The sequence below is a fragment of the Leptonotus elevatus genome, chromosome 16 (genome assembly GCF_054856555.1).
Source record: "Leptonotus elevatus isolate MCC_2025b chromosome 16, RoL_Lele_1.0, whole genome shotgun sequence".
In the NCBI taxonomy this organism is placed as follows: Eukaryota; Metazoa; Chordata; class Actinopteri; order Syngnathiformes; family Syngnathidae; genus Leptonotus; species Leptonotus elevatus.
Window position 1 is genome coordinate 10,591,827 of NC_141254.1, and position 14,521 is coordinate 10,606,347.

Consider the following 14,521-nt stretch of genomic DNA (forward strand, 5'->3'; position numbering starts at 1 on the left):
ATGTATTTGAAAATAAATAAATTAATAAACAGAAAAATTATTAATCGGATAGAATACAAATAATTAATAAATTAGTATAAATAAAACAACTTTATATGATCTGGTCAAAATACGCCATTCAATAAAGTGAAAACATTGGAGCGATTAAAATAATAATAATAATAATAATAACAAAAGAAAGAAATACAAGAGCAATTCAACTTAGATACACCGTAATGATTAAATACAAAACTAAAATGACTGCATATGATTTGGTCAAATATGCCATTAAATACATTCAATATTTTAAGTGCCAATCACCAAGTCACAAAGGTTCAGTAGGACTCTAACATTATTGTTGTTCTGTTGCTATGGCTAAAAATAAATAAATAAAACAAAACAGTTTTGCTGCCTTTTCTAGTGCTCGCTTTTCTAAACTCAGGGGTGAGGGTTAATTTTATCTGGCTGAAATGCATTTTAGTGGTCAAACTCCCACACATTTCTTGACAAACGGCTTTCTGATTAATTACATGTTGTGAAATAGCTTTTTAGCATACTACAGAAATTAGCGGGGTTCTCTTTTGAGAATGAGTTGATTTGATCAGCCCTTGGGCACCATTTGCATAAATAAATCACTTCCGAGGCTATGACCAAATGTGTGGGAGATAAGCTGACACCCAATGCAATGAGTACATCAATGTCTTTAAAGAATACAATTTGCTTGTCTCTCTTTGTGACTGAAAAGTATATTTGGAGAGGACTCCAATAAATGTTGATATTAAAGCTCTATTCTTTTCTTTCTTTTTTTAACTGCACCATAACCCTCAAATTAATTTAAATAAGATAAGACCCATGGCTACCACAAAATATGACCTACATTGTAGCAAGATGTATCATCCTTTTTTCTTCTGCAAACTACTTCTCTTATCCTGAAGTGAAGGATGAATTCTTTGCACTAGTGTGGGAAAACACCCGACCAAGGTTGTCACACAGAGAAAGAATAATACACACCAAAACCATCATTCAAATCTTTTACTTCAGCTTTAATCGCCTATGCATGGCTTATATTTTCTTTTCTTTTTTGTAAATGTGTTAATGGACTTTTCGGCTCACTGGATGATTTTACTGTAACAGTGCAAGAATAATGGTAGAAATGGTAGTTTTTGGATGCAAGACTGCAGTTCAGCTCCAGTTTGAGAAGCTCACGCTATATGTGGTTAGTTTCTCGAAACAAGATCTGTTTTTGACTGCGGATGTAATGCATCCCTCCAGATGGACTTTCACTGGCTTTGTGCAAATCAGCAGTGGTAAGTAGCAGGCCCTCCACTGCGTGATATGTCAAGAGCAATACCTGTTTTGAGAAACTGGCCATGGATAACACTGGAAGCAGTGTGACGCCATAAAGTTTCTCAAAGTTGCGTTAAACTGCAATCGGACACAGAAAAATGTCTTGCTTGGTGGCGATTTTGCAAAACTGCTCCAATGTCAATTGACGTGCCTTTGGGACATAATGTATTATATCAACCATCCATCCATCCACCCCATTGGACTTTTCGTCAGCCAATCACAGAGCATTGTTTTACTTTATTTACATTTTATCACGCAGTTGTCCAGTCTAATTATATTTACCATGTCAAATGTTACTTTAAAAATTGTCTGCATTGTTAAACATTATTTCCTATGTAAGGTTGCACTACTTAACCTTGTTATGCATTGTTGTTTATATAATATTGTATTTTTATACGTGATTTTAATACCTTCTATTCTATTAAAATGCATATTTGACTGTCTTCATTATTATTATTATTATTATTATTATTATTATTATTATTATTATTATTATTATTATTATTATTATTATTATTATTATTATTGTTGTTGTTGCTTACCATTTTGATATTTGACATACGACATGACGACCAACAGCTGAGCTCTCGCGAGTTTCGGCGAGACTATAAGTTAAGGGAACATGGCGACGTCTAATTTGCTAAAGGTAGGAGCCACTCCAATTTAATTAATTCCAGCTTATCAGACGCCGAAGTGCGTGTCACCCGCGAGCCGTTGCGTCGCCGTGAGAATCTCCCGGTTCCGGAAGACCCCCGTCTGCGGACCACGGCCGGCGTTATCTGCTTTGACGCCGGCGCGGGGAGCATTTTAACTTGGCTAGCATTAGCTCCCTGCCAGAGATTTAGCTCAATGGCAAAGCTACCACATTAGCTTGTTAAATGAGGGGGGAGTAGGGACAGCGTTAACATGCGAAGGGTTGACGGAAGGTAGGAAGGCCCGGCAGTGAGGGGTCCGCGTACCCCGGACGGACGTGTTCTCTGTTTTGTCTGCGCGACCCCCACGCAGGAGCAGCGATATCATCTGTCAAGTCAGGCAGGCACACACAGGAATCTGCAGCTGACTGGCTGGCCCCCTTAAAACCCACTGTAAGGGCTGCCAAAAGGCAACTGGCGGGGGTATTTTCTGCACACTGAGCCGCCACTAAAGCTCCTCACTGGCGTCAAACGCAGCCTGACAGTCACCTATTTGACTTAAATCAATAATCAATCAAATCGACAAAAAAAAAAAAAAAAATCGACAGGTTGCAGTGCATAGGTTTTACATGCAGGGGAGTTGCTGAGTGCTGAAGGCACATGCATGCTTTTCTTGAATATCCTTAATAGGAATGATATATTTACTATATTTTTTTAGGCTTGCCACAACATTTAAGCCAGGGGTTCTCAAGGATTTTTCCTCTTCTCATAAAACTAACGCCAATTAAACATACTGTAACTACAATTTAACTTTTAACTATTATCTAACGATTCAAGACCTAGGAAGCAATTAACAACACAATCCAATTGCATAAAATTCAGTATTTCTACGTTGTTGGGAAGTATGGTGTACTAGCGGATACAGAGTCTGCCTCACAGTTATGAGGTGTGTGGTGTTTGCGTCGATCGTTGTCCCAGATTCTGAAAACATGCATGTATTGTTCATTGAAGACTAAATCGGTGTGATTGTGGGTACATGCTTTTGTCAAGATTTAGCAACGTGGCATGATTTTCCCAAAAAAGAGAAAAGAAAGAAGAGTGATGAGAGATTTGAGTTGTTTTTGTTGTGTGTTTTGGGGGAACTTTTTTAAAATATGTATTATAATACTTGTATGACCTAAACAAAATCAGGTCAAAAACAGCTTCCACTTAGAGTAAAACTTCATTCTTTCTCAACATTTATTTGCGTTTTGCGATAGAGAGTTTTAAAGGCATTCAAAATGGTTTTTTCCACTTTGTTTTCATTCATTCATTATTCTCTTGCAGATGACTTTGCTAGGTTTTGAGTGGTTAGTATGTCTTGGTGGTATAGAAGCTACAGTTCCATATTTATAATATTATCACTAATGTACTTTGTTCTTGTCGTTTCCCCCCCCTCCTAGAACAAAGGCTCCCTTCAGTTTGAGGATAAATGGGACCTGATGCGTCCGATTGTACTAAAACTCTTACGACAAGAGTCGGTCACCAAGCAGCAGTGGTTTGACCTTTTCTCGTGAGTTTGGCCCTTAAAAAAAAATATGTCGAAGGGAAACTTCGGTTTGGTGACATCTTCTCATTCCGCAGAGACGTCCACGCCGTCTGCTTGTGGGATGACAAAGGTCCCGCCAAGATCCACCAGGCCCTTAAAGAGGACATCCTAGACTTCATCAAACAAGCACAAGCAGTAAGGCTGAGACAATAATGCCATATTCGCACGTCATTTTCATACCAAATAGATTTTTATTTTTTAAATACCTTCCCTGTCCACGCTTTGCTTCGCTCTTTAAGGCTGCTTGACATAGTGATACTGCTGTGACTTGGATATTGAAATGGATGAGATGAGATGAGATTAGTATTAGAGGAACGGCACTTATTTTTCAGGAAAATGAATCCAATGTTTGCCACTGTTTTGTCAAAGCGGGTGCTGAGTCACCAGGATGACACGGCGCTGCTGAAGGCCTACATCGTGGAGTGGCGCAAGTTCTTCACGCAGTGCGACATCTTGCCCAAGCCCTTCTGCCAGCTGGAGATCACGCTGATGGGCAAGCAGGGCAGCAACAAGAAGTCCAACGTGGAGGACAGCATCGTCCGGAAGGTGAGCAGCTGAGCATCAAATCGAATGTTTGACATGTGTCATGGTAATGACCCCGTGGCTTGTGTTGACCTCGCAGCTGATGCTGGACACGTGGAACGAGTCCATCTTCTCCAACATTAAGAACAGGTTACAAGACAGCGCAATGAAGCTGGTCCACGCCGAGCGGCTGGGGGAAGCCTTCGATTCGCAGTTGGTTATCGGAGTGCGGGAGTCTTACGGTGAGCGACGGTTCACTGCAGCGGAACCATGTAGCAGTCAAGCTCTAGCGTGATATCAATAGAAACACAAGTTTCTGTTGTTTTTGTTTTTGTTTTTTGAGAAAAAAAGAAACACAAGTTTCTAAATTCTGTAATTTCCTCATTTTGTGGAAAATTCTGCAGAGAGTCACTTAGGACTGTGGCGTTTATTTAGTCAGGGTGAGACCTGTGTTTTTTGAACGTCAGCATTCAGATGTCACCTGCTCCATGGGACAAAATAATTTTTTCTTTCCGCGAGGTAAAAAAAAGGGGGAGTATGGTGTTCATTTATACTACAACATACTGTGGAATTCAGTTTTGCAGTTGGTACTTTGCATACCTGTTTTATGGAAATAATGACATTTCAATTGGGGCCGATGGAGTGTGCGCCTTCTTTTTTTTCTTAAGGGGCAAAAAGTAGGCATCTAGTTGGAGTGTGTCATTTATTTATTCAAGTTGATGACTCGCCCAGTAATTTAAATGTAAACTTTACAGAACATCAGCAGCTGGTGTGTGTGGAGATATATCTAGTCATCTCTGTGTATTTTTCCCCCCCGAGGGCGAGGGTTAAAGGGAGATATCTATTTGAGTGTGGCGCTTATTTATTCAAATGAGTGATGAATTAATGTAAATTTTACAGATGCTACGTCTATTTTGTAGATTGTGTGTGTGTTGTGGTAAACATCCACTTTTGTTGTTTTTTTACTTAGAGGGAAAAGGAGACGTCTATTTGGGCTCTGGCATTTATTTATTTTATTAGATGATATACTCCGGGATAAGTTGGGTACAGTGTGACACACTTTGCAGAAAGACAGTATTCAAGTCATTTTAATCGCATCCAATCCCAACAGAACATGCGAGCGCATGACATTCTTGTCTCGGTCCCCGCAGTGAACTTGTGCTCAAACCCTGACGACAAGCTGCAGATCTACAGGGACAACTTTGAAAAAGCCTACATGGATTCCACCGAGCGCTTCTACAGAACGCAGGCGCCCGCCTATCTCCAACAAAACGGCGTCCAGAACTACATGAAATACGTCAGTTCAAGTCAAGATTGCATTGCTGGCATTTTATAGATGTATGGAAATCCAATTCTAATGTCGGTATGCGCTCAATTAGGCTGATTCCAAGTTGAGGGAAGAGGAGAAACGTGCACTACGATACCTGGAGACAAGGCGCGACTGCAACTCTGTACAAGCGGTGAGTGTTGGAGGCATACGCATACAAAGGTGACGACATTTACACGTCTAATTCCTGACGTGGGTGAGCAAAAATTTGCCTTCACTTGGTTCAAGATCATCTCCGGATTGATTGGTTCAGATGTTTATACTGTATACATTGACCAATATACAACTGGAACAATGGCCAGTCCACAATTCTAGAAATTGTTAGCTAAAAAATTTACTTATTTGTTTAATTTCCCACTTTAGAAACTCAAGTTTGCATAATATATCCACTTTAATGTAAATGTGGTCTGCTTTCCAGTTAATGGAGTGTTGTGTCAACGCTTTGGTCACGTCCTTCAAGGAGACCATTTTAGCAGAGTGTCCAGGCATGATCAAGAGGAATGAAACAGATAGTGAGTACTAACTTCACCTGGGCGCCAGGAATTAGCCGTAACCAAAATGTGCTGTTTTTGCCTCTTCCTGATGCAAAAGAGCTGCACCTGATGTTCTCGCTGATGGACAAAGTGCCGAGCGGGATCGAGCCCATGCTGAAGGACCTCGAGGATCACATCATGAGCGCTGGCCTCGCCGACATGGTGGCTTCCGCCGAGACCATCACCTCTGTGAGTGCCCAAAAGGAGCTGTTCTCTCGGCTTTTTTTTTTCTTTTTTTTTTTATCGCTTAGGTTTGTTTTCAAGATGCTAGTGTTAATTTCATCAACGAAAACTAAACAAAAATAATTTCGTCAACACACATTTTTCACCGGACTAAAACCCTCATTAATAAACAATAACTGGGACTAAATCAGTATGCATTTTGGTCAACTAATGAAGACGATACGAAAATGTACTTCACTTAATAAAAACTGGACTAAAATCTATGGACATTTTATTTTATGAACAAAAACGAGACAAAAATTATATGATTTAGTCAAATCTGTCACTGTGACACACACACACCCTTTCAAATCTGCAGCTAGCGAGTGCAACATGCACAAACACATGGGACAGACAGGAGGGGGATTCACGGTGAAAGGTAAAAAAAAAATTGAAGTAAATTATAGTTATAACGTAACATTAATCCAACGGCTATGACATTCCAACAATAATGTTAATCCGACCGCTAACTAATGCTGGCTAATTTACTAGCTCATAGCATGGAGCCATAGCACGTAGCCACTTGTTGATATATAATTAGTTTTTCATCAAAAAGATGAGAGAAAATTTTAGGTGAAATAGTTTTAGATCTGAAATGTTCAACATAATTTGCTGATAAAAAAAATATACAGGGGTAAAATGATTGCCCTGACTAAAACGTTGACAGTTTTTGTTGACTAAAACTAGATGAATAAAATTGTTTTCTTGGACTAAAAATGCCATATTTATAGTCGACTAAAAATGGACTAAATTAAATGAGGTTGACTAACTATGATAAAAACCTAACAAGCATGATTAAAACTGAGACTAAATTTAAAAATGGCAGATAAAATTAACACTACCGGGAAACCTTCCACGCATTCAGGAGTCCCAGTGGGACCCAAAAGCAGAAAAAAAGCACTTTATGTGGCCATTGATTTTTGTTCTTTTCATTATTTATCATCATTTCCTCTTTTGTTGCAGGACTCGGAGAAATATGTGGAGCAGCTGCTCACGTTGTTCAACCGTTTCAGTCGGCTGGTGAAAGAGGCCTTCCAGGACGACCCGCGTTTCCTCACCGCCAGAGACAAAGTGAGTCGGCCAGTGACTCTTTTTTTCCGCTGCATGTCAGCCTTGAAGTTGCAATGGAAAAGTGACAAATGATTTGTCTTCTTCTTTGCAGGCCTACAAAGCCGTCGTGAACGACGCCACAATATTTAAGTTAGAACTTCCATTGAAACAGAAAGGGTAAGACATTGTGAGTTTTTTTTTTCTCCTCCAAATAACAAACCACTCCATATCATGTGACCGTACTGACTGCATTATCAGCGTGGGCTTGAAAACACAACCTGAGTCCAAGTGTCCGGAGCTGCTGGCCAACTACTGCGACATGCTGCTCAGGAAGACTCCGCTCAGCAAGAAGCTCACGTCGGAGGAGATCGAGGCCAAGCTCAAGGAAGTGGTGTGTTTTTTTGTTGTTGCTGTTTGGTGCACACAGCTGTGTTCAATGTTGCAAATGACATGTGCCAAACTGGTTTGTCAGCATTGAGCGCTATTGTTAAAATGACCCACTAGATTGCAACGTGGTGAGATTAGGTGCTTAAAATGACATTTGACACAATAGCTATCTCAAAAAGCCTTCATTTACAAAGATACAGTCGAGGAGTTCTGGCAACTAAACGCATCCCTTTTCCAGCCATCCTTGTTGTTTCGCACCTTATTTGTAACTGTACTTGCATTTGCTGATTAGCCTTTTTGCTAGCCAAAAAAACAGCACATACCAGTGCATGTAAAGTCTCTCATTAATTATTCATACAAAAAAGGAAGAACACAATTTACATTTATTGAGCGGGATTTGAAAATGTTTTTAAATTTGAATACGTATTTTGTATTGGCGCTCATATAGCTGCTGTCCCCCTGAATGTATATATTCCCTTCATGTCTTATTTCTACCCCCACCACGTGTTGTTTTGCAGCTGTTGGTTCTGAAGTACGTCCAGAACAAAGACGTGTTCATGCGCTACCACAAGGCCCACCTGACCCGCCGCCTCATCCTGGACATCTCGGCAGACAGCGAGATTGAAGAGAACATGGTGGAGTGGCTCAGGGTAAGCTCAAGTGTTAAAAAAAATAAATAAATAAAAAAGTTGCCCCAAAACATTCTCCCATCTGCTACTCATCGCTCACGTATTTCTGTCATGTCAATGACCCGAACAGGAAGTGGGAATGCCGGCGGACTATGTCAACAAGCTGGCCAGGATGTTTCAAGACATTAAAGTGTCTGAAGACCTCAACCAGTCGTTCAAAGAAATGCATAAACACAACAAGCTGGCTCTACCAGGTAAAGACAAGACAGTGAACCTTAGTTTATTGATGGGGCGACAGAGAGACCATATAAAAAAATATATTTAATATTCCCATACGTGTAAAACATTAAACACTGTGCAAATCGTTTTGTTAAACGAATGTCCACTAGCTTAATGCTAACGTATAATGTGAAATACTTTGACAGGCTAACAAAAATTAGCATAGCTATTATATAATTATAAACCTTAAAGGGGAGGTCAACCTCCAATTTTTTGGGGAAACAATATGTTCAATGCAGCCCCACTGGTCTAAATATGGTATTCTGGCTAATATTGTGTCAGTGGTCAGAGTTAAGCAGCAAAATCCAGCCGTTTTTATCCATCTCAGGGGGCGGCCATGAAAGAACCAATCACAGCTCAGCTTCAGAAAACAGGTGAGCTGTGATTGGTCGTTGCCTGAGACCTGAGCAACATTGATGTCCTCTTCAGTCGACAGCAAGTGGCAAAATAGCCGCCCCCTGGATGGATAAAAATGGCTGCATTTTGCTTCATAACTCATATTGCACCAACGCAATTTAACCAGAATACCATATTTAGACTAGTGAGGTCACATAAAACGTATTGCCAAGAAATGTTTAATGTTGACTTCCACTTGAAAAACAACTGTTGCTGTAACATATTAACAGAACATACATCCCTTTGCACAGGCATATATTCGTTCTACTTTGGGAATAAGTATTCCTGGAGTTCAGTTGGGGACCTTCTCTGCATCTTCTTGCACATATTTAGTAGACCTCAGTGTTGCCTGGCTCGTTGTGACACAATACACTGAAGGCGTGTAACTCTCAATTCGGACTTACCCGTATACTGTAAAAACAAACAAAAAAAACCCGATAAACCGGATCACTTCATAATGTGCGATATCGTGGAGGATCACAGTTTTAAGTGGCAGTAATATTATTAACTGAAAGCGCATTAACCAGCCTCTATGTTTCTTTAGCCGACTCGGTCAACATCAAGATCCTGAACGCCGGCGCGTGGTCACGGAGCAGCGAGAAGGTGTTCGTCTCGCTGCCCACGGAGCTGGAGGACTTAATCCCGGAGGTGGAGGACTTCTATAAGAAGAACCACAGCGGACGCAAATTACATTGGCATCACCTCATGTCCAACGGAATTGTGGGTGTCACTTACACGGATCTCATTTGATTTAAGATGAAGACTATAAGACTTCTTTTTTTTTCTCTCTCCTCCTCCCAGATCACTTTCAAGAACGAGGTGGGCCAATACGACCTGGAGGTGACAACCTTCCAGCTGGCTGTGCTCTTCGCCTGGAACCAGAGGCCCAGGGAGAGGATCAGCTTCGAGAACCTCAAGCTCGCCACGGAGCTGCCCGACGCAGAGTTGCGACGCACACTCTGGGTAAAATACACAGAGATTAAAAAAAAACGTCAATATTAAAAACATTTCCTGTTGTGACGTTGGTTGACTTCCACATTGAAGACGCCTGATTGGCCTTAATTGTATAGAAAATGGATTTTCTGGTTGAACTTGACTATAGAATTCTCACCCGTCACGTCTTCCCTCCTCCTATGTTGCAGTCCCTGGTGGCGTTTCCCAAGCTCAAGCGGCAGGTGTTGTCGTACGACCCGGCGGTGTCGTCGCCCAAAGACTTCGCAGAAGGAACGCTATTCTACGTCAATCAAGAGTTTTCCCTTATGTAAGCAAAAAGTATTTTCTTCGGTTATTTTCCTCCTTGAGCAAATCAAAAATGCAATTTCCCAGCCCGGTACTAAATGGATACCAGTCTATGGACCGGTGGTGGGTGACCACTGATGTCGATTACTGGATTTGAAGAACGATTAGCATTCCAGAAGAATTGACATTGGGTCGCTCCACAATGTTGTTTGCCTTCAATATATATAGTCCAACACGTTCCATCATGTCTGTCCCTTTTTATTTTTATTTTTAAATGTGTGTTCACTTGACATACATTGCAATATACCAGTATTGTTTGATATTAACTAATTTCTTCCCCAAAACATATGCATTCTATTTTAAATGTTTTAGTATCCCAAAGACGCATTTATACGTTTTATTTAATTTTTTTTATGCTAGAGCGTACGGAAGACTTTGATGCAGCCTCTTAACAGCAAAGAGCGGTTGAAGAAATTGTAGCACACAAACGGCCAGCAGGTGGCAGCAGAGCAAAAAAGATGAACCAGGGCCATGTTGTAAAAAATCTCTTTTATTCACATTTTTAAATAGATTTGTGAATAATGATGACATTTTTCTATATTCTAATGCTAATTGCTGCAGAACGGAAACAGATACAAATATACTTTTTTTCTTGATGAAAGAAGAGACTCTAATCTTTCTTTTGATATGTTCCATGTTTTTATAGCAATAGAGTACAATATTCTGTTGGCCTTGCAAAATCAGTCAAAATCCCGTAACACAGCCGGGAGCAAAGGAGGTTGCTTCAGTGAAAATGTCTGGGAGGGAATGAGTTAATCCAAAAATGAAGGCCTCCCCTTTAGTAGCTGTCTCCCTCTTTTGCAGTTGAATACATAATTACGTCTCAAGCCAATTTTTGAGCAAAATGCAAATAAAATGCAAAACTAAATGTCGTCTACCTTGATGTGGATTAATATGTTGGTTATGTTTGTGTATATCCAGAAAAAATTCAAAAGTTCAGAAGCGGGGAAAGATCAACCTTATTGGTCGATTGCAGCTCACCACGGAGAGAATGCGAGAGGAGGAGAACGAGGGCATTGTCCAGCTAAGGATACTCAGAACACAGGTACGCCGCCATCATCATACATATAGAGTAGGGCTGTCGCTATCGAATATTTTTAAAGTCGATTAATCTATCGATTATTCAATCAATGAATCGACTAATCAGATTTATTTCAATTTTGAATTAAAATGTATTACAAGAGCATTTCCCGCCTGATTACTGTTTATTAACCTAGTAATTAAAAAAAGGGGGATTGATATTGTACTATGTTACCGGTTTGGTCATTGTTTTCCAAAATAAAAATGATATTTGCCTATGTCTTATTTTGATTAAACACAAAAGTTAATCAGTCTTCTTTCATGAAAGACTACAGAAAGTGAACAATTGCTGTTGATATGCTGAAATTTGAGGACTTGGACAATTTTAAATAAAAAAAATGGCTCCATACGATTAGTCGCTTATTAAAATATTTGTCGATTAATTTGATAATTGATTACTTGTCGATAAATTTTGACAGCTCTAGCATAGAGCGCCCTCTACTGGGCACTGGCAGTTTCTTTCCATTTTCCAAAATCTTACAAAAAAGAATCTAATTGTATCAATCCCCGCCCCCACCCACAATATTGTGATTGCAATCTAATAGGCAATATTTTTTTTCATTGAATTTTGGGACACAAAACATATCTGATGGTTTTCAGTAATCCAAATGAAACGAACATATGCAAAACATTTCGTTTCACTTAAATCTTGTATGCGTATTAATTTGGACGCCGTCCATTTTCTTTGCTACACAGGAGGCCATCATCCAGATCATGAAGATGAGGAAACGCATCAACAACGCCCAGCTCCAGACGGAGCTGGTGGAGATCTTAAAGAACATGTTTTTACCACAGAAGAAGATGATCAAGGAGCAGATCGAGTGGCTCATCGACCACAAGTACATTAAGCGGGACGAGGCCGACATAAACACCTTCATCTACATGGCATAGCACAACGGTTTGGACTTCTGGCTTGGGGCCTGATGGACACTAAAATATTTCCAGGCCCACTTGACCCCCGCTCCTCCGTTCCCCCCCGTCCTCTATTTAAAACAAAATCCTGTGCAGGGAGGCATGAATTAAGACTATTTAAAAACACTTCCTGCCTTAAAGTTGTATAAAGAAGACAAGCAAAGTCTGCACCTCGTGGTTGTAACTGTTTTTATTTGGGAGACTGTCATTCATGTTTTGTTTGACTCTTTTCGGAATGCTACTACGGCGTGGTGGCTAGCCCGCTCGCACCCGACGCTTGTGGACTTCTACAGACAAACACTGGAGGATTTGTTGCGGGAAAAAAACACACACACACACCCATGCTCCACTTTTTTGAGGTTTTCCAGTGCGAGCGAAGCCTCCACAGCACTTCGAATCAAGCTAGTCGCTTCAAGGCAGCGTGGGGGATTGGGGTTTGTTTGTGTTGTTGTTGTGAGAGTCACTTAATCAGGACTTCTTTTTTCTTTTTTTGCGTACAGTGCCAGACCGACATGTCACCGCTTTCCCCCCCCTCTCAAATCTGTTTTCTGAGAGGGTTAAAGAAAGTTGTAGGACGGACGTTTTGGATTTCAAAAATGTCCTCAGGGTCAGCGGAGGGCGGTGACGGCGGTTTAAACCGTGTGAGAAGCCCGAGTCAGTATTAAGTATCAAAAGCTTTTCAACGGGGTGTACCGTGAGATGTGAATAAATGAAAATAAACAGCACCTTAACATGAAAGCGTTTGCCAACACCTTTTTCTCCTGAGTCCTATTTCCAGGGTACACATCAGAGCCTGATTTATATAGGAAGGAGTTTTTTGTTTTTTGAAGTTGTGAAAGTATCGAGAGATGTGCTTATTTTGGTTTGGAACGCTGTGAATCTTTGAAACCAGAAGAGGCTGTTAACCACTGCCAGTAGGTGGCGTCAGAGCAAAGATTTTAAAGAATACCGCCTTTTATTGTTTTTTCTTTTTTTAGCCAGTGCAAATGAGAACGTTGGTGGTTTATGTCAGTCAAGTTGCTTACAATTAGTAATATCACTTAATTGGATTTTAAAAAATCATAAATCAACCTTTTGTCACATTTGATACAGGATAGGCCAAAACAAAGTATGTGTATATATTAAAAGTTTATCTTACCATTAACCCAGCGAAATAGCAGATCTTGGCAAAAGAAGGAAGTATGCAAAAGAAAAATTGGGTCAAAAGCAAGAAAGAAGTAATGGAAGGTATTTGTTAATGAAAGATGAAGAATCAATTCGGATGTGGAAAGAAAGGCATAAAGTTTAGCAAAAGGAAGGATGGAAGAATTCATGCGGATCTGAGAGAACAAAGAAGTTATGAGGCAGACAAGTAGGTTGAGTGAAGCAATGAAGGATACGAGGATACATGGGGGGAAACAGGTGTGATGGAAGGAAGGCAGACAGATACGGTTCGGCAAAGAAAGGATATATGAAGGTATGTGGGTAAGAAAATGAAGGAAGGAGGTCAGGCAAAGATGCATAAATAAAAAGCGTGTTTGATGTCAGGAAAGAAGGGTTGAGGAACCCCTCGGGAAGGAAGAGATGTCAGCTGAAGTATTTATTTATTTTTACATGTAAATATAGCAAAGGTAACTGGCCCCACTTTAATTAGGCGGCTCGTTTTCCTAATCACATCATATTGCATCCTCTTATTTGTGACAAAGACCTGAGGGATTATAGCAGGCCGCGCGGCTCTGCGCATGCCCAGTCTGTCTATGCTTCCCTTCGCTCAACAGACGACTTCCTGTAGGTTGCTTTAAAAAATAAATTCAGAAGATTTTTAAGGAGCAGTTAATGTTACTTTTGGGTGCATTATGACTCGCATGATTATTGGGAAACACAATAGGGATGGAAATATGATCTTTTATTCATTTAGTCGTTTATTTATTTATTTATTTGTTATTTTTAAAACAGGAATAAGTGTCGAGTTTTGTTGAGCATTTTTCCCCCTTGGTTATGGGTTAGGGTTAGCTAAGCAGGCTAGTTCGTCGACACGGTATTGGTTTGACTTTATAAAATATTATTTGGGTGTTTATAGATTTATTCTCACTAAAAATACAATTCTTATTATCTTTCTCGCCTGAAGATGGGAGTGTTTTACACAGTTTTGCATGGGTCCTTTTTCTACTGCGTCTTTCTTTACCATTTTTTTTCAGGTGGAATGCAAAGCTAAATTGACTGGAGAGCCACGGTGGAGCCAACTTCTGTGTTTTGTACATTAAAATGTTTTACATTTTGAAAACGCAGCAGACTTCCGGTGTCACCGCGGAGTGATACACGCCGGCTTGACTCAGGCTTTTCGGCGGAGGAGGAGGAGA

General features: G+C 40.3%; 1 protein-coding gene across 2 annotated transcripts; it reads left to right on the plus strand.

Annotated features, from left to right (window-relative positions):
• Positions 1 to 1,127: 1,127 nt before the first annotated feature.
• Positions 1,128 to 12,920, plus strand: cul5b (cullin 5b). Of its 2 annotated transcripts, none has more exons than XM_086057720.1 (19): positions 1,128 to 1,286; positions 3,401 to 3,510; positions 3,582 to 3,681; positions 3,916 to 4,092; positions 4,169 to 4,310; positions 5,220 to 5,365; positions 5,448 to 5,528; positions 5,814 to 5,907; positions 5,987 to 6,117; positions 7,114 to 7,221; positions 7,313 to 7,377; positions 7,459 to 7,591; positions 8,106 to 8,237; positions 8,347 to 8,470; positions 9,436 to 9,611; positions 9,693 to 9,854; positions 10,034 to 10,152; positions 11,112 to 11,235; positions 11,967 to 12,920. In XM_086057720.1, the coding sequence occupies exons 2-19, from the start codon at positions 3,440 to 3,442 to the stop codon at positions 12,159 to 12,161; spliced, it is 2,280 nt and encodes a 759-aa protein (XP_085913846.1). In that variant the 5' UTR covers positions 1,128 to 1,286; positions 3,401 to 3,439; the 3' UTR covers positions 12,162 to 12,920. The 2 variants fall into 2 exon arrangements, with proteins under 2 accessions (XP_085913846.1, XP_085913845.1); XM_086057719.1 differs by lacking the exon at positions 1,128 to 1,286 and adding an exon at positions 1,916 to 1,972.
• Positions 12,921 to 14,521: the final 1,601 nt, after the last annotated feature.

What these genes read in the sequence shown, in the direction of transcription:
- cul5b (XM_086057719.1), top strand. Translation starts at nt 1,949, where the DNA reads ATGGCGACGTCTAATTTGCTAAAG. An exon ending in AGGACAGCATCGTCCGGAAG is followed by an intron (nt 4,093 to 4,168) that starts GTGAGCAGCTGA and finishes TTGACCTCGCAG; the next exon opens with CTGATGCTGGACACGTGGAA. An exon ending in CAACAAGCTGGCTCTACCAG is followed by an intron (nt 8,471 to 9,435) that starts GTAAAGACAAGA and finishes ATGTTTCTTTAG; the next exon opens with CCGACTCGGTCAACATCAAG.